Here is a 21,069-nt window from a genome sequence, read left to right as displayed (position 1 = left end):
AGACAAGGCGATGAGTTGAACGATGAGTTGAATGATGAGTAGCACGATGAGTAAGAATTGTGGGAGAAGCACACTGCACGTTGTTGCACACGAGGTGATGTTTGGCACGGCTAGATGAACACTGATAAGCCTCGAGCCGGCAACGCCTTCGAGAATCGGAGGCAATTATCAAACGACAGATCGATAGCGATCCGTCGCCGGTGATCAGCCACGAGGTGCTGCCCCCGCGGCGGTGAAATAATTAATTACTAATTTCAAATCTTGAACATTCTGCCTCCATCAGCGACAGGGTTGCTGATTACTCGAGTTCTTCAGGTTGAGATTCTACTTGATGAGACTGCGAGAGAGGCAGAATTGCCAACTTCACCACAGGTTTGATGAGTGTAGTAGTTGTTGTCTTCAAAGTGACAACCCGAGTGAGTCCGTCGTGTCCAAAATGCAGTGCGATGATTCTGGCCAAGGGCCACTTGCATTGTGACAGTCGTTCATTTGTGATGAGGACAAACGCACTAATCTTGATTTCGTTGTTCCGATGATGCCACTTAGTTATTGAACAGTGTCGTTGTAGGTAATGAGATAACCAATGAGTCCAGAAGTATTGCACTTGCTGTTGAGTAAACTGCCACCGTGAGAGCCTTGAGATCGCCAAATCTTTGAGTGATGGCTCGGGCACGGTGATGAGAGCGCTTCCGATGAGAAAGTGGCCTGGTGTGATTGCAGCAAGGTGAGTTGTGTGCCTTCATGAAATGTTTTCCCGTGTGCTGAGTCGATCACAAGATGAGTGAATGGAGAATCGCAGGATGTTTTGCGTCTGGTGGAAGTGATGAATTTTCGAGACGTCCTCCTACATGTAGAAGTCCCTCGGAGTCAATGTAAACGGTGAGTCGATTGAGTACGTGAGTCGTCGGCAACCTTGAGTGTGAGCGGAGTATTTTGATTTCGTGCGAGAAGTGAATATTCTGAGTTGCGCTGATCCAATAATTTCTCGCTTTTTCCAATTCAATTGGTGGAATCACCGAGGTTGAAATCGCGTCACAGGTTCGTCTCAGTCGTGAGATAAACCTGAAACAGAGAGAAGTTATTCTCAATAACTTGTTGAGTGATGAGTACCTGTAGATTAGCGTCCATTGATAATCAGGTTGAGTCGTTCCAACGAATGAAATATCTGGTCGTGCTTCAATCTCGCTATCGTTGCCTGAGAGCGTTGGTTGAGCCGGCCATGAGTCCGGTGATTCCAAAATTTATGGTGGTCCCGTCCACTATAGTGAGTGTTGATGAAGTTGAGTGACAGTCATGCCTCTTGATGCACAATCGGCTGGATTAACCGTTCCGGGAACATATCTCCACTGAGCGTCAGGAGCAAGTTCTTGAATTAATGTCACCTGGTTCCGGACAAAATCTTTCCAGCGAGATGCATGTGATTTGACCCATGTGAGTGTCGTCATTGAGTCCGTCTACATGTGAGATGAGGCTACGTTCACGTTGAGTGTGGCTTGAACGTATTTCATGAGTCTCGCTAATAGCAACGTTGCGGTGAGTTTGAGTCTCGGGATGGTGAGTCTCTTGAGTGGTGCGAGCTTTGTTTTCGAGCAAACAAATGCACTAGTAGGCCTTGTAGACGGTGAGTTTGTGATGACATAAATAACAGCTGTTAAGGCAAGTTGAGATGCATCAGAGAATTTATGAAACTCCACGGTTGAGTCGCTCCAGGTATTAAACCACCGTGAAATTAAGAGTCTGGCCAGTTGAGTAAATTCTTCTTTGATGGTGAGCCATCGAATGAAGATCTGAGATGATAATGGATCGTCCCATCCGATTTTGTGTAGCCAGAGCTCTTGTAATAACATCTTAGCTCGGATGACTACTGGTGAGATGAAACCGAGCGGGTCAAATATCTGAGCCACTTCAGATAACACGAGGCGTTTGGCGAATCGTGAGTGTGACGAGTTTTCTCTGGAAGAGAAGATGAATGTATCTTGTTGCGATGCTCATTTCGATCTTGGTTTTGCAATCGCCAAATAAAATGTTTGTGCCCTGGTCTTGAGATGATGAAATAGAGTTGAGAAGGTCTTCATGAGTGGCATGCTATTGTGCGAATGGAAAACTACCGGCATTGCACAAGCCGATCAGCTAATTTGCAATTTCCTTGAGTTGTTGAGTAGAGTCTGCTCCACCGAACATGTCGCCGACATATCTGCCATGCGTGATGGAAAGCACGGCAAGAGGGAATCGATGTCCTTCGTCCTCAGCAAGTTGCAACAAAGTTCGTACTGCAAGAAAGGGCGTAGCCCTTGTACCATATGTAACGGTGGTGAGTTGAAACGGTGTCTCCTTGAGTTCTTCATCGATCCACAGAATACACTGAAAATTCCAATCTTCTTCATGTACTCTGATTGGTCTAAACATCTTGATAATGTCCGTTGCAAAAGATGTCGATGATGTCGTATCCAGAAGAGCACATCAAGAACGTCAAGTTGTAATTTCGCTCGAGTATGCATGATGTTGTTGAGAGAACGACCCGATGAAGTTTTGCTTAAGCCGTTGAAAACGACTCTGAGTTTGGTCGTTGTGCTCTTTGGTTTGAGTACTCCATGGTGAGGCATATAGTAACACTGGTTACGTTAAGAATTAGCTAGTGCCTTTACCATGTGATTGAGACGTTGATATTCTTCCAGAAATTGTCGATATTGTTGATGATATTCAGGATTTCTTGACAATTTCTTGAGTAAGCGTTAAAGACATCGATGAGCGTTGACGTATGAGTCTCCCAATTTCTTGAGTGATGAACAGAGTGGTATTCTGACGACGTATCGTCCGTCTGAATTTCGTGAGTGAGTCTTCTTAAAATGATCTTCGCATTGCTGCTCTTCTGGCGTGAGTTGTTCAATTGAAGATGTAGGAACTTCTTCTTAAGTCCAGAACTTAGTCAGCAAATCTTGAAGTTCATCTTCTTGTCGTTGAATAATGGCGTGGCATAATGTGAAATGTTTGCTGGATGGTGCGCAAACAGGTCCGAGAACGAGCCACCCGAATATTGAAAGCTGCGCAATTGGCGTCACTGGTGAGTGTCTGATGATGTTTGGCTTGATAACTTGCCCGTAACAATCTGTGCCGATGATGATGTCGACGGACCGTGGTATCAGGAAGTCAGGATCAGCCAGAGTAGCGAGTAGCGAGGGATTTGGGAGTATCCCGCTCTTTAGTACATCGTATTATCAAGGAAGATGGGTTGCACCCGTATCACTATCAGCGGGTGCAACAGTTTCTTCCACGAGACGAAGTACAGCGTGCGATTTTTTGTGAAGGTACGTATTTGTATTTTTTATTTGTATTATTGTATTTATTTAAAGTACTTTACGTATGAAATGCTTATAGGATTTCTCGCGCAATGCCGAAAAAATGTTTTATTCCCGAATCAAATTATGTGGACCGACGAGGCACTTTTTACACCCAACGGTATCTTTAATTAAAAGAATTTTTTATTATGGGCCCACGAAAATCCGTGGGCCGTGCGTCAAGCATCTTTCCAATACTGTTGGAAAATAAATGTATGGGCAGGAATTATTGGGAATAAAATTGTAAGTATTTTTTTTTAATGTAAAAACTCGAATAATAAATATTAAAAATTTATGTTTTAATTAACACTTTTCAGATTGGGCCGTATTTCTTTCCTGAGCGACTCAGTGGAGAAATCTATACTCATTTTCTGGAAAACGAATTGCCGGAAGTACTGGAAGACCTGTCACTAATTACACGACAAAAAATGATATTCCAGCAGGATGGGGCTCCTCTACACTTTTCAAGACGCGCGCGAGAAGTCTTAGATAGAAATTTTGCGGACAGGTGGATGGGACGGAGTGGGCCGATTTCGTGGCCAGCACGTTCTCCGGATATGAACGTGCTGGATTATTTTGTTTGGGGCTACATTAAAGCTTAGATAGAAAACGTGCGTGAGCGTACAAGAGAGGAGGTTCGCGATACTATTATAGCGGCCTTCGGTACAATCACGCCGAATATGGCGCAAAATGCAACACAACAAATTGTTCGGAGGGCCGACCTTTGCTTACAAGCACAAGGTCGGCACTTCGAGCAATTGTTGGGTTGAATTTTCGCGGTGAAGAAGACCTTTTGGGGAAACCACGTAAAAAAAAACGCGCCGAGCTATCTACCTCACTTCAAGGTGGTGTGGAAACGATAGCGGTTCAAATAATTATAAAAAAATTAAAAACGTCTGACTCGGAAAAAATTGATCTTGATCGCGCTTAGTCATTTTATTTTGCTCGCCCGTTGTCGTCTCGTTTCGCTCGCGCATTGCCGCCTCGCCTCACTCGCGTATCGTCGCCTCGCTTTGCTCATGTACCGTCGCCTCGCTTCGCTCATGTATCGTCGCTTTGTCTCACTCGCGTATCGTCGCCTCGCTTCACTCTTTGCGCGCTAACTCCGCCCATTCTCTTCAGAATACTCCCCGGTGCTTGTCTCTCGCTCGCACAGCTCGTAGTTTCCTTGTCCCTCTTACCTATTAATATTTTATTAATTTTCTCGGAAACAAATGAGAATTTTACAAATTGCTATTAAGCTTTTCGATTTTTCTCAACGCGTTCTACCTACCATTAAAAATAAAATACACTGGTCTGGGACACCCTGTATAATAGAATGGGCCCCATTAAACGCTCATTCTCGTGAGACGCACCAAATTAATACTTTTCGTCTCTCCGTTACAATGTTACATTTAACACTTCTAACGTTTTTATAAAATATTGGTCTCAGGCGCACAGCAGCCTTTTGTCGGCGCACAGCAGCCTTCTGTCTACGCACAGCAACCAATATTTAAAACCAACGCCCATTTTTGTGAGACGCACCAAATTAATACTTTTCGTCTCTCCGTTGCAATGTTACATTTGAGACCTGTAACATTTTTATAAAAATAATGGTCTCAGGCGCTCAGCAACCTTTTGTCGGCGCACAGCAGCCTTCTATCTGCGTACAGTAACCAATATTTTAATCATTTCGCAAAATTTCCTATTCAAAGATATTAATATTTTCTCATCCCATCATTGATTTAATCATTACGCAAGGTTTCTTATTCAGAGCTATTGAGATTCTTTTTTTTTAGCAAAATTTTCATAAATGTCTAAACTAACTATCAATCAGATTGTATTTCATTTTTTTATTTAATTTAATAACTTATTGGTCCATGCTTGCAATTTGTTAAATAAATTTATTTTTTATCAATTTTTTGTAAAAAAAATATATAAAGATCTTTAGCACCTCTGGGCCATTGTCTTTTTTTAATTCGCTCATTATCTATTTCAATCCAACTATTAGATTGTCTACAAATACTTCTATAATTTCCTTCTTCAATACTTCAACCATAATAAAATATAGCATTCATAACTTTATATGTTTTTTGAGCTATCAATACTGTAGCCGTTGGAATCTGAGATATATTACATCTACGTATTGCTTTTACAACTTTATCGTTTTTTAACGAAAATATTGCAAAATGAATAATAATTATATCTTTTGTCAACGTTAATTCTTTTTTAAACAGTACACTATTTCCTGTACAATTTTCACAAAACCCGTTATCAGTTTGATACCAATGAGAGTATGTAACATTAAATAAATCTTGTAGATTATAGCTCTGTTTGTTAAAATTAATAATAGGTATCGAAATAAATAAATTATTAGAACTAATTGTTTTTGTATATTGACACGTAACACACCGAATAGTAGAAGTTATTTCATGCTCTACTGACTCTCTTATACACTCGTACCTTGTACACAAAGTTGTTAAAAACTGGATTCCATCTAGTTTTATATTCATCGAAAACGATTCTCCTAAATCTTGTCGAACATCATATGTATTTAAATTACTCATTCCATATTCATACCGATGCATTAACATACGTAGAATATTTGATTTATCACAATTAAGCAGTTGCTTTCTAATAGGACTTAAATGAAATAGACATTGTATAACCGTATTAGCATAACATACAACATTTTCTGTATTTTCAAAACCACGTAAAACCCAAGTAGTATTTATTTGTAACGTTTGATTTTGCTGACCATTTTCTTGAACTGCTTCGATTAGTTTAGATTGTATCCATAGAATATCTTTCACTTTGATACGACGTTCCTTTTGCATAGTAATTATTTCTGCCTCTGGTTTGTACTTATATTTTAGTCGATTGTATTCGTCAATAGCTTTTTCGTCAGCTGTCACTTTGGAAAAATCAAAGTTAATCAAATGCAATCCTTCCACAGTTGTTACTCGAGACAATGCAACGTAAGATTGACCACAATTAAATATAGAATTGCCTACATCAATAACAGCAGTCTGTAAACTCAATCCTTGACTTTTATGAATAGTTGTTCCATAACTCAGACACAGTGAAAATTGTTTTCTTACAACAAATGCTTTATCCACCACTTCAAATTTAACGTTTACTCTTTCTATCAAATATTCTAATCCTGAAGGTAAAAGCAATTTAATTTTTTCCACACAATCAGTAGATATATCTCGTACAACTGAAACTACTGTAGCTATTGTAACGTTCACCAGATCCAAAGTAGCATCGATATTACGCCTTATCATAACTTTTGCTCCAATTTTAATTACAATTTCTTTTGAAAGTCCAGCAGTTTTAGAATTATCATCGTCATTATTCGATAATACTTTTAATACTTTTTTTTTTCAAATATGAAGTACAGTCAATTGTATCTTCAGCAATTAGTAATATTTCTTTCGAATCAATGCGATTTAACATAGCTGTATTAAGAGCGTCACACATATGACGTGTAGCCAATAAACAAACAACGTCCGATGAACAATTATTAATAAAATCACATAGTTCTTGTAATCTGGATTCCAAAGAATTACCTTTGAAAGATATTTTTCTATTTTCAAGGACGACACGATCATACGTTGTCAATGAACCAATACGAATTCTTGATAACAATTGCCTATAAGTATCGTCTTCTTGCTGACGCATATTAATCGTCAATTCATCGTAATGAAATAACGTAGACCACAAATTAATAGCAGTTAAAGAACCAATGCATTTGTTAATTTTATCATTTGATAATTGCGCAAAAATACAATCTTCACGTACAGGAGACAATTGAAGAAAATCGCCAAATAAAAAAATGTGTTTTTTACCGAACCAACCATCTTCAACGTCATTTGTATCAAATATTTCTGTCAATCGAAAATGTATATACATTAAAACCAAATTTGATATCATTGACACTTCATCAATTACAAAGAGAACAACTTCTTTAAGTTCAGTTCGTAAAACTTTTAAAACATGATTAGACAATGGTTTATACTTTGAAGTCTGACCATGTTCAACAGGTAACTGAAGTAATCTGTGAACAGTCAAACCATCAATGTTAAACGCTGCTATACCAGTAGGTGCTGCTAAAGCGGTATCTTTGTTGAGATTATGTTTAATCCAACATTTAATCGTTTTAATTAAAAAACTTTTTCCAGTTCCACCTTCTCCACTAACATATAAACGTAATATCGAATCTTTCGACCTTACCGTATCAATAACTCTATCAAATACTCTTAGTTGATCCGCATTTAATTTTGCTATCATTTCTGAAACATCGATATTATCTATTTTCTCACCAAGATCTCTAAAATCTTGCATCGCTTTACCAGCTTCTATATTTTGAATACCAATCGGATTATCAGGATCATCCTGAGACACATTCTTTTGTTGTAATTCTTCATCAACTTGCTGAACCAACTGTTTTGCATTTTCAAATGCTTTTTGCAATTCTTGTACTTTTTCATGGTATTGCAATGCCTCTGTAAGATGTAATTTTGCTTTTTCAAATGCTTCTGCATAAGTGTCACAATTATCTTTAAGATCGTCTAAATTTCGACATGGTATAAACATAAGCAGTAAAGAAAAGAAGTAATCTTCGGGCTGTGTTTCAACATTGTATTTATAGTGATTAATAAGACATGCACATCGTCGTCGTTTAAGAAAATGTTTACTATCTATTTTATAATATTCAATTAAATTATTCTTTGGCTCCGTTGTCGTGACATCATACCACTTTGCGAACTCGTAAAGAGACACTGATTCCAATTTTTCCACTCTATTTGGATAATAATCATCTACTAAAGCCGGACAAAATAAATCTGTGGATTCTTCATCTAGAGCTTCAATCTCTTTACGACTTTTTAATTTTTTCTGTCGTATACGATTAACGTTCAACCATTTAATAGTTGTATTACGATCAGTTCCATATAAAGGAATACTTATTAATGTATCTGCAGCTTCAAGAGCTCCACATTCCATATTAGTTATAGATCGTAAACCATAATTCCAGAGAACACTGGTCAATGATTTATTTTTATTATTTTTAAAACTCTCAAGATCGAAGTCTGATAACTTACTTTTACCCGCTTTATTTACATACTTAGTAACATACCATGTAAGCAAGGTCGACTTTTCACCAATAAATTGTATATCCATATTTCCTTCCCATGCAGTAAGAAGCACGGGATTATAATCATTAATATCAACTTCATCTTTTGTTCTAGGAAGATCATACAATCTACTTTTATGTTTCAATTGCTTTCTACCTGCTATTACAGTTGCTACATCTCTCATATACAATGTTTCAGTAACAGGTCGTGGAAATCCAAAACGATACCTACGAATAACTTTTCGTCCTACTTTTTTCGATCGTAGACAATAATCATTATGTCTGTGTCGTTGATGTTTATCAACACGACCGTACAATAATGGTGCAATATTTTTATCTGGCTTTTTGCAGCTAATGTATTGCGAAATAAATTTTAAAACTTCTTCTACAGAAGATTCTCCAAAAATTGGTGGATTTTTTATCCAAATTAATAAATGAAAATGTTGTATGCCTCTACTTTGATATTCTCGTCGCCAAAAATAGTGCGTTACTTCTCCGATCGGAAAACCTTTCGAACAAATAAAATCTATCATCGCTCGAAATTTATTATCAAGAAATCTCGACGTTGATACAGGATCTTTAGCAACAAGTACACTAGTACTCAACGAAGAATCTTGCCATCCATTAACTTCACGAATATATTCACCTAAATCGTCTTATAACCATTCACTAAGACTTAACGTTAAGAACTATGTTGCAGGTCCGTAATGTCGAGCCATACAATCTAAATCGCTTCTTGGTCGACGTCAATATTGCTCTGTATTTCGAAGTACGGAAAATATAGTATTTAAATTGGACTCCAACAGTTCTTTCGACATAGCTTCTAAATATTCCGCAGCCGTATAACGGCTTCGTGGATCAATTATATTCATTTTATGATAAATTCCACGACTTAACTGACGAATATTTGCTCTATTTAACAAATAAAATAAGTATTGTTGATTCAGTCTAAATTGTGGATGCTTAGACATCAAACGACATTTAATAAATTCATGTTCTTCAAGTTTGTTTGGTCTTTTTTCATCATATTGTCCATTTTTACCAAATGGATATAAATCTGGAAAACACATCAAATCCAAATTCTTTTCACGATTATCCAAAGGTACATCTTGAATTTTTAACATTTGATACAAAGCAGTTGCAGTTTTATTTTTTTTTTTTCATATAATGGATATATAGTATATTGCTCGTAGTAACTCTCATTGTCATCTTTTTGAGTCAACATAGCCTTGCGCTGGTGTAATTGAACTTCATCATCTGTCATCTTTTGCGTTTGCAAATTGAAATTATTTAAATCATTTTCTTCATTAAATGGAGCTTTTGCATCATTTTTTGTTTCTTGTGCCTGAAATTCTACGTTATTAAGACTTCCTAAATTTAATTGAACATGTGTTATGGGCAGTACAATGCCAGAATATAAAAAGTTATGAACTTTCAACCATTTTAAAGCTTGATATATTTTTTTTAAATCCACTAAATCTTCCCAAATAATTTTTGATTTAGTTGGAATATTTCTAACTAAGATACATAATTCGTGATTTAAATTTATTGGATCAATTTTTGAACATAATTTATTAAAAGTTTCTTCTAAAGGAATTGGTAAATGAAAAGTTGAACCTTTAACTTTTTGTATTTTTTGTCTTTCTGGAATTACCTTATGAAAAACTGTTCCCATTTTAATCACAGTCTGAAAAGCTTTAGCTCTCTGTATAAGTATTTTCTCAAATTCGTTAAGAGAAGATATACACTCCGGTACATCATTTGCGAATAAATTATTTAGAATACAATAAGCAGGCAACAGTCCGCTACGAAATTTCTTATCATAATAATGACATATGTATTCACACATGTATACCGCGTACATGTGTACTGCGTTTTATTGAGGTATGCGATAATGACCCCACGGCAAGGTCTCGGTCGAGTTCGGCACGAGATATCGCTTGTCGTCGTACGGACTCAGAGCGATCTTTGCCTCGGACACGGTGTACACCTCGTGCAATTTCGACCTGATGCACGATTGGTCGCGAGTCAAAGCGATCTTGTCCTCGAAACATCTCACGTAATCGTCGAACGTTATAGTTCGCGCCACGACTCCGCTTTTTACGCCCTTTGCTCTTTAGTGTCTTTTCTACCCTGATCACATACATCTTAGCTCTGAGTCCGACGAACTCTGTGACGATCGCACCGTAACACTTGTCCTTCATTAAGCCGGGTATTTTTTTGTTCACGAGAGGTATACCGTACGCGTTATCGGGCGGATAGTCGCTCGTGTCGAACCTCGCGATATCGCGTTTCATCATCTCGTATACGTCGTCGCACTCGACGCTGTACACGAGACTGTCCGTGTCGGTATACATGACGCTTTATTTGTCTCCGAAAGTCGGTATCATGTACTCGTGATGAAACTCGTACAAGCATACTTTAGATACGTCGAGTATAGACATACCGACGTATATCGGCTTGGCGAATTTCACCTCGAGTTTACGCAATTCCACGGCTACCAAATTTTCCTCAAATACGCTTCTGCTGTGAAAACTCGGTTTGGCGATCATCGCCTCCACACCGCACCGTCCGTCCCACTGCGAGAGCAAGCGAACGTCGACGCGCTTCCGTACGTTCTCCATCGTTTTACCGAACACCGCGTTGTTCATCAGTTTGAACAAATTTTTCTCAAAATCGTTGGTCGCGCGAGTTCGATGTCGCGTGTTGAGCTCGATGTAATCGCGCAATTGAGTGAATGCCGATTGAGTGAATCGCAGCACGCGGTAAACCTTGGTGACGCGAAGACCGTGACGCGTGCACAGCTGCAGATTGCGATAGTGGATGACGTATCGCTTCTTATCACACAGCGTAGCCAAAAGTTTTACATCGTGTTTCGCCCCCGGTGGTTTCTCTCGCGTGGGACAGAACGGCAGATCGGAGTGTGCGTCGTGCACGCTCGCGAGATACTCGAGATCCACCTCGAGAATATAACCCGTGGGCGAGTCCGCGGCGATCGCGTCTACGTCGAGGTTCGCGAGGTCGTTGTCGTCGACCCATTCGAAATCCGCGTACGGTAACGGCTGACACATGGCCCATCCGTACAAGTTATTTACATCGTAATACACAATGTACGACGAAGGTTTCGACGAGTCGTACCCCGACCGCATGTATCTGTTATTGGCTCGCGCGTATCTGTTGGAGCATTGACTTAGACCGCCGCGTATACCGCGTTCGACGAATATCACCATGTCGATGTTGGTCAACAATTCGAAATTTATGCGCGTATGCTTGAGCATCGCATCCCACGTGAAACCGGGTAAGGTGTAGTAATGCGCGGGATCGAGTCCGTAACTCTCGACGCATCTGTCGCGAAAATTTTCAAATACGTCAGCCAATAACAGTACATTAGTCTTGAGGTACAGATCGCTGTACTCGCCCAGAGTTCGAACGGAGAACCGCTGCCATACGGTCTCGGCGTGCGCGTAATCTGTCTCGGTCACCGTGTCACTGGTCAGCGAACTGAAGAATGAGTCGCGCGACGGTAGGCTTGACTCATTCAATTTTTCAACGCTGTTGACGTACTCGTACGGAAATACATCTTTTCGCGTCAGAAGATTGAAATTTTCTTCTAAAAGTGTCGCAAATTCAGCGCGCAAGATTCGCAATTTATCTTTGGCAAGTAGAGACGATAATTTATCGAGGCTAGCGTTCAAAAATTTGTACGAGTCTATAAAGCGCAACTTTATCACAGTTCGCGAGTCCTGTCCCTCAGCCGTATCGTTAACGTGTTTCGTAAAGGAGATATATTTCTCCTTCGTTATCGGCAAGAGATTAATTTTACCCTCGTACGCTGTGGCGATCTCCTTTATAACAAAGTGCGCATCGTAACCCGACAGATTGTGAAATACGACGGGGATGTAACGCGTGTCGCGGTATCGCAGGTTACATTGTAAGTGCGCGGGACCTCTATATCGACCGGTCAAATTACAATGATCGTGCACACGCTTCTCGTCCGCCGCAAATGGATTTTCGCACACGTGGCACAGCGTCGCGTTCTCGTGCACCTCGAGCTGCGCATTCGACAACGTCTTCATCGAGACGACGTTTGAGATTACGGTTTTTCCGCGATGAGTTAATCTCACTGGCCGCTCGACGAATTACTGGACGCAATCGGGTACGCGACGATATTCGTATCTCGAGAGCGACTCGTCGTACGAGCATCGGACGTAGTATCCCACGCTGAATACTTCGTGATGTTGATAATTAAACGTCGTTTGTTCGGGCGATGTTGGTGGATCGATCTTTCGTAGCACGCACTCCAGATCGGCGTATACGATGAACGGCACGCGCTCCTTGTTGTCGTGATTGGAAAAGCTGAGCCATTTATCGTCCTCGCTGGGTAGTCGTATAGCGCAGTCGTTTAAGATTCCGCAATCCATAACGTGAGCCTCGAGCTTCTCGCTCGAACTGAAGTAATGAAGACACCTAAAAATAAAATATTAAAAAAAAAAAATATTTAAAAATAAAAAAATTAATTATATATTCAAAACCATACGTACCGATCACAAATGTGTTTACGATGCTCGCGTCCACTTAGTTGCGAACTGACGAGGCGTGATAGATTACTGATACACGCAAAGTGTCCTACTTCCTGGTTATCGTTGTCATCGTTGTTGTCGCGTTGCACGTACAATAAATTTACGTGTTTCTTTTTCTTCTCATTGCTGAGGCGTATAGATAGAACGTTTATTTCTTTTCCACGTGTCTTTGTGACGTACACGTTGATCGAAATATCATTCAATCGTTCGAGTTTCGCAACGTCTTTAAGAATCGCGGGAAACTGCACACCCTCGACGTTCAGCACCGTTGCGTAATGTGGGTACGATTCCCGATCCATGTGCTGCTTCACGGGATACAGAACCGCCACCACCGACCACGCGAGACACTTGTCGTCCATCGATTTTACGCATATCACTGCTTTTTTAGCGACTATCTTTCGCGACAATGTAACGTGACATTCCGCACGCATCGGATTGTACTTGTTTACGTTGATCAACAAGTTCAAAATTCGCGACAACGCCCATCCGCTGTCGCGCTCCTGAAACTCCTCGAGAGAAGCCAGCGTGGGTTCGATAACATGTAGTCGGTACCACTCGCGTACATCAGTATCTCGAAAGATCTCACAGTTTTTCGTGGTTATACTTTTGTTGGCGCGTTTGTCCCCGGCCGTGAATTCACCGTTGAACGCGGTGTTCACTTTCACGCAATTATTTTTACGCACGATGTCCTGTACGCGCTCGCACACCGCGTTACCGGCGTCCTCCAGGATTCGCAGCGGCTTGATGTAGTTTGCGTTTATTACCACACCCGTTGCGATACGACTTTTGAACGCGTTCTCGATCTCGCGCCACTCGAGTTCACCAGCTGCGTTGTCACCATCACCGTCGGCAGCACTGGTGCTTGCATACTCGCCACCCTGGTGCACGTAACGTCCGTACAAATGTTTCCTGGCACCCAAGAGTCGCGCGATACTCGCCACCGTGGATTGCGCGCACCCGACGGATACGCGCGTTCGCTTGGCGCGACTGCGTTCCTCGAGTCGATTCACTAGGTCGTCACATCTCTCAAGCCACACGAAAAATTCTCCCAGGGTGGTCACGGCGTCAGCCTGCACCAGGAGTTCACGCTCTTCCTCGAGAAAACTTTGATCTATTTTTAAATAATTCTCACACCGATGCTCGCACGTTAATGTTGAAAAAACAACATTAGCAATAAATACAACAAAACAACGACATTAGCAATAAATACAACAAAACAACGACATTAGCAATAAATACAATAAAACAACGAAATTAGCAATAAATACAACAAAACAACGACATTAACGATAAATACAACATTAGCGATAAATACAACATTAGCGATAAATACGACAAAACAACGACATTAGCGATAAATACGACAAACAACGACATTAGCAACGCGAGTACGGAATCGAAGTACATTGCTCACGCAGTCGTGCATACCGGACACATATCGCACGAAATTACAACGAATGTTGCGGCTCTACAGTTCAAGCACCACGTACCATTGAGACTTTCGTAAGATCCTACGACGTGTTTACGAATCTTGAAGACGGAGTCGTTGAAATCGTTTCGCATCAATACCAAACAAGAAGCGCACACGTTGTATCCTCGCCCGTCACCGTAATAAAAATATATGGCACAAAATTTCGTACGCAGATTAATCGCGGTTAAATTTCGTAAATTGATCGTTTTGCGCGTAGTATTTTCAACCGTTTCGTCGTCATCGTCGGTTTCGCAAGCACTATCCACCGACAGGGGATGAACCTCGTCGATTTCTTCACCGATTTCTATTTCTATTTTCTCACCGATTTCTATTCTCACGTCAACGTTCATTATCGTCGATCGCTCAATCACTAGTGAGATTCGCGCGCGTTATTACAAGAGAGGCCTAAGGAATGCTTTATATTCTACCCCTACTCCTGATTAATCATGTGATACATTTTTTACCCTCTCTTAAATTATAATGAGTCATTTAATAATAAGTTTTACTTCGCGGTATTTAAAAATTGCTATCTTATCTCTTTCCGATAAAAAAAATGTACACCCGCTAAATAGCAACTACCCCCGTTTGCAGAGTCTTTGAGTTTAGCCGCATAGTTTTTGTTATCTGAGCAGTCTATTTTTCAATGATGTGGGGGTATTAAAAATCGTTACCTTATCTCTTTCCGAGAAAAGAAATGCACACCTGCTAAATAGCAACTACCTCCGTTTCCAGAGTCTTTGAATTTAGCCGCATAGTCTTTTGTTCTCTTAGCAGTTTATTTTTCAATGATGTGGGGGTAACATGAGTGGCAACGTGAGTGGCAACGTAAGTGACAACGCGAGTGAGAACGATAATTTTTTATCTCTATAAAACAATTTGGATCGAGATGAGTTCTTCAACCGTCGAGCGATCAGTTCCTTGCAACCAAGCATCGGTAACTGATCGTCGCCAAGTACCAATTAAAAAATGTAAGTATCTTTTCTGATATTATTTTTAATATCTTTTTTAAAAAATACCGCTTAATATAAAAAATTTTTTTTTAGATGATTTCCGACATCAATATAAGAAAACTGACCCGCTGGCCGTACGAAGTACGCGTGATACGCGTACAATCACCCACGCTATTTTGGGTGAAGTTAATTAACGGAGAGAAGGCTCATTTGGAGATGCTTGAACAATTGACTGCATTTATGAGGATTGCAGCAGCCAAACTCATGCTGTTACCACATGAACTTACAGTGGGAACCCTCGTTGCTATCCGAGAAGGTTTAAATTGGCAAAGAGAAATCGTCGACGATGTTAGTGCTACGTCGATTACGGTACATCTTCGCGACTGGGCTCGCAGAACCTGTAGACTACCTTATGACTGTTTCCGACTGGAGGAACGATTCTGTGAAATAAAGTGGCAGGCGATACCGTGTGTTCTAGACGGAATCTTGTCTCGGCGAGCCCAGGTGTGGACGGAGCAAGAGATCACGCTCGCTAGAATAATCATGGAAAAAGCGCGGGGGTGGATTACCATCAATGATATTCTCTCTGGCGATGCGGCTCTTGTTTCGTTAATCAGAGTCGGGCAAACAGAAAATGTGCACCCGGTAGATATGTCAACCTTATTTATACACCTGGGTATTGCAAAAAGTTTCATTATGTGGATCGATACACCGGCTGAATGAATTACACCGAAAGGGCCTTAAGTCCGTTCGTATATCCGCTTCTTTAAGCATCATTCATTGTGCATTTACGAACACACATATGGAAGCGAATAGAAACGCAGCATGTGATTTTCAGTCGGTCGCTCGTCAATCGGTCGCTCGCCAGTCGAGGAGTACACATCTCAAAATTGCTTCTATTGTTTTTTATTGCTTCTGTTGTTTTTATTATTGCTTCTGTTGTTTTTATTATTGCTTATATTGTTTTTATTATTACTATTGTCGTTTTTTTTTGCTTGTGTTGTTTTGTGGCTATTGTTGTTTTTTTTTTGGCAAGATTGGATCTAAATTAAAACAGAAAAAAAATTTTTAGCAAGATCTCATTTAAATTATTCCGAAAAAATCACCATGAGTTGCAGAGACTATCTAATGAAAGTGATACTTTTTTCTATGCATGGTCAAGTACCCAAATATCTCTGCACGGTGTGCAAACAATGGAAGGTGCAGATAAATCTATGTAAGTATATTTTAAATAAATTTTATTTATTATTTTTTAATACATTTTATTTTATATTTTTTTAATAATTTCTTTTTTTGTTTCAGACAATGACTAAAACCTCCGGAAAAAAGACGAGGCAAACAGGAAATAGACGGAGAGAGAGGACGACGGAAAAAAATTTTTTAGTTCATAAGTTTAGGTAAAGTTTTATTTTATATTCATTTCATTATTTTATTTTTTTATTATTTTATTTTTATTAGTTTATTTTTATTAGTTTATTTTTATTAGTTTATTTTATATTATATTCATTTTTATTAGTTTATTTTTATATTAGATTTATTTTTATATTAGATTTATATTCTAAAGTAATTACACACATATTTATTAGTTTGTAAGTTTTTGTTTTTAATAATTAAAATGATGTTAATACAAAAATAATAAAATATGTTAAAATATAATATTTATTTTATATCTTAGTTTACTACCTTATATTCTAAAAACGTTTATTAGTGATAAAACAAAATAGAAAAAACTAATGATAAAACATAAAAATTACATTAAAAATTAAAAATTAAAAAATAATACAAGCATAAAAACATAAGCAAAAATACGACATAAGCAAAAACACCACAAGCAAGCAACAAACAATAAACGCAAAAAACGACACAAGCTATAGCAATTGTTCATAATTGGATACAGATCAGCATACCAGGCACACAACAGTTAGAATTTGGTACGGACGCGGAGGCCCTTGGCACTTAAGAGCGCATGTATAACAGTACACGTGCCCGCAACTAGACGCCCCGAAAGTGTCCATCACTATTTCCGAACAACACACAATGCACTCTAGTTTTTCTTGGTGCTCGATATGCCGACGTTGGCAGTCCGTCCTTGTACACCTGTCCGCCTTATAGTCCCCGCAGATGATTGAATTTTGCAGGGTGCGTCCGACTTCATATCGCAATATAGCAGATGATAACCCGGTGGACTCGTAACGAGCCTGCTCCACGCTCGTAACGTGCAAAAATTTGCATTGCGCGTTTGTGCACTTTTTGTTTTGATAATTAAAACAATATCTATAAGTGTACACAAACGCGCAATAGCTATTGGAGCAGCTGCCTCGCTGGAAATCGCGGCATAGCTGTTGTTTTGCTAAAACAGAAAAATAAATATTATAACATAATTTAATAAAAAATTAAATTATTTTATAAATTGTATTATAATACATACCTTGTTCTCCAAAATATGCCATTTTTTTACTTTCTTGGATTTACTTCTGGGATTTTCTCCTAAGACAGAGGATCCTGCAGCTACGGATGTGAGACTGAGAATGAGGCATGGTCACATCGTCGTCGTCGTCGTCCTCGTCAATAAACAAAGAAAATAGACGCCGGGCCAACGAAAACGAAACGTGATACAAAAGATTCAATGATAAAAGACGCCAAAGATTTTTGTCGCATAGGCGTGTAGAAAGAATCGTCCATATCTAACAAAAACATCTTGAAACGATTACTAGAAAAGCACGAACGACACTTGACTAAGAGAAAAACGCAAAAGATTTTTTACAGCGTTTGAAGCCCATAAAAAACGCAAAAGATTTTTGACCACACGGGTATATAGAAAAGAATCTAGCATGTTACGCATCTGGAGACGATAACTAAAGAATGCGAGTGAGAGCGTGAAAGGGTGTGAGCGAGAGCGCGATTGACACTTGAACGCGATAACGAACGAGAAAAATACAAAATGAGAGTGAGAGAGATATAACGCAAACGATACACGGTGTTCAAAAGAAAATTTAACTAATGGGGATTTTTTACTAATTATATATTTTAACGATATTATCTTATACAATCGATATGATGCGAGCAACGACGACGATGACGACGATGATGATTGCAATGAAGACGCCGGTGACGTTGGCTTTACGCAAAATTGTCCCTCTGTAATATTAAAATTTTTTACGGCTACTATTCGTACGAATAAAAATATTTTTTATTTTATTTCTCTTTATACTTACCATTTACGGATTACATGAATTGCACAGCTCTTCGATGATTGTCTTGAGCAAGGAATCAATATCACATGAGCGATTGATAAACACGACATTAGCGATTGATTAAAAAACGATACCCTCTCGGTATAAAACTCCAACGCAACCTCTTAAAATTTTTTCTTATCGTAAGAATAATAAGAAGAGGAAAATACACTCGAGCCCTGGGCCCACAGTTGTACATCCTCATAGTGTCAACTTTTGTTTAATATTATATTTCAAAGCGACATACTACGCATGACAACTGCGAGTCGTAGTTGATGGTGACAAACGCGTGAACGAGAGCGAGAGGGAACGATAAGCGGCGCGAACGGGTGCGAGCGAGAGGGAACGATGGGTGTGCGATATTTTGCGATCTGCCGCCGCCCCGCCGCTCGCCGCCAACGCCTTGACTAAGACTTGCGTAAAAAAATATGTAATATATTGTAACGCATATTCATAAAATAAATATATACTTTTGTAATCGACATGTATTATTTTTTTAATCGCTTCTATTCCATCCTTCATTTTATTATAATTGTGAGGTGTGAGTCCGCCTGGTTCGTATGCAACATACGTATCTGGGTGAGAGAGAAATAAGATAAGAAGGAGGAGCGATTAGCCGGGGGTGTATGTGCAGCGTCACCCGCATTCGAATCGTATGAGCGTGTAAAAGAATTGTTGATAAACAATAGGCGGCGCGAACGGGTGCGAGCGAGTCGTAGTCGATGGTGACAAACGCGTGAACGAGAGCGAGCGAGAGGGAACGATAGGCGGCGCGAACAGGTGCGAGCGAGAGAGAACGATGGGCGCGCGATACTTTGCGATCCGCCGCCGCCCCGCCGCTCGCCGCCGACGCTATGACTAACACTCGCTTGATTAAGACCCCCTATACCCCATTTGAAAAAAAATTCAACCCTTTGAAATTCGCGATGCCGCATGAAAATACCGCGGCGCGATAACGCACTTATCTATTTTAAAAATATCAAATTACGTAATTAAAATATCAAATTTCATAATTTTTATGTTATTGTTATTTTTATAAACAATCTGTTCCGAGAATCGTCGACAAAGGGGCGATTCCTGGAAAAACACCCCTCCTCGCGTGACGTCATTACCCCTCGTCCTAGGTCACACGGACACACTAACATAAATTGGTCCAGACCCGGCCTATACAGGGTGTCCCAGTTGATGTAAAAAAGTTCTTAGTTGTAGGTTGGGCTTCCGAAAATAAGTAGAAGTCTTATACGGTTTTGTAAGTTAGGCGTTAATAACCCATTTAAAGATTTGACGCCCCCCGTGCGAGCAAAAACGCGCTGTTCGAAGCTACCGAGACGTTAGTGGACTTAGAGGTGTGGCTTATCTTATTCTATTCACAAAAAAATGAGTAATCTATGAATCTCTGTAAATAGAGTGGGATGGGCCACACCACCACTCTATTTACAGAGATTCATAGATTACTCATTTCTTTGTGAATAGAGCCACACCTTTAGGTCCACTAACGTCTCGGTAGCTTTCAGCGGCGCGTTCTTACTCGCACAGGGGGCGTCAAATCTTTAAATGTTATTTTCTCGGTTATTAACGCCTAACTTACAAAACCGTATAGGACTTTTTTACTTATTTTCGGAAGCCCAACCTACAACTAAAAACTTTTTTACATCAACTGGGACACCCTGTATACATCTACTGACTAAACGCTTATTGGTCCTCTCGCGATCGCGCGACGATCCTCACGCCTTGATCGCATGATCCTTTACGCTTGATCGCGAAGAAACCACCTGATGTGTTTGTGTCAGGCGATCAAGGAAATTTCCACGCTTTCTCGGGCGCCCGAACGAATATACGTGAATGCACGAACAACATTTATTCTGTATACTTTTTAATTATAATGAGATTTAATTTGTATTACTGTATCATACATAATTATGAAAAAAATTAAAAAATATTTAATTTACAGTTCAAAAATATATGCAATTAATTCATTCAAAAGACATAAAAAACAGAAAATTTGATATTAATTTAAATTAATTCATTAATAGTATTTTAACTGTTCACTTTATCAATTTTGTTGGAGCTTACAATTAGATAGTTTTTGAGCCCATTTCTTCTCCATATCTTTAGTGACCTCAGGCAGAGCAGACACATAAATCTTTTTGCGATTTAACGTGACATAAATTTTTCAGACGTTTTGCTTTGTACTCCTTCAACGTGAAAGTTTTAAGAGCTCCCCACTGTTGCTCGATGTCTGTGCAACTTAAATCGTGTAATTCTTCTTCCTCTATTCTAAAAAAATGTATTATAAATATATTTTTCTTGTAGTGGAGTCGGTGCTTAATACTAAAAATTAAAAAATTAATAAAATTAAAAAAAAATAGCATACACTTAAATGA

General features: G+C 39.4%; 1 protein-coding gene across 1 annotated transcript; it reads right to left on the bottom strand.

The window, feature by feature from the left end:
• Positions 1 to 1,454: 1,454 nt before the first annotated feature.
• On the bottom strand, positions 1,455 to 1,847 carry LOC139112483 (uncharacterized). The gene has a single exon (XM_070673528.1). The coding sequence runs from the start codon at positions 1,845 to 1,847 to the stop codon at positions 1,455 to 1,457; it is 393 nt and encodes a 130-aa protein (XP_070529629.1).
• Between the last annotated feature and the right edge of the window lie 19,222 nt (positions 1,848 to 21,069).

The sequence above is a fragment of the Cardiocondyla obscurior genome, linkage group LG29 (assembly GCF_019399895.1).
Source record: "Cardiocondyla obscurior isolate alpha-2009 linkage group LG29, Cobs3.1, whole genome shotgun sequence".
In the NCBI taxonomy this organism is placed as follows: domain Eukaryota; kingdom Metazoa; phylum Arthropoda; class Insecta; order Hymenoptera; family Formicidae; genus Cardiocondyla; species Cardiocondyla obscurior.
Note: the sequence above shows the minus strand (reverse complement) of the source record. Positions and strands in the feature narration are given on the sequence as shown.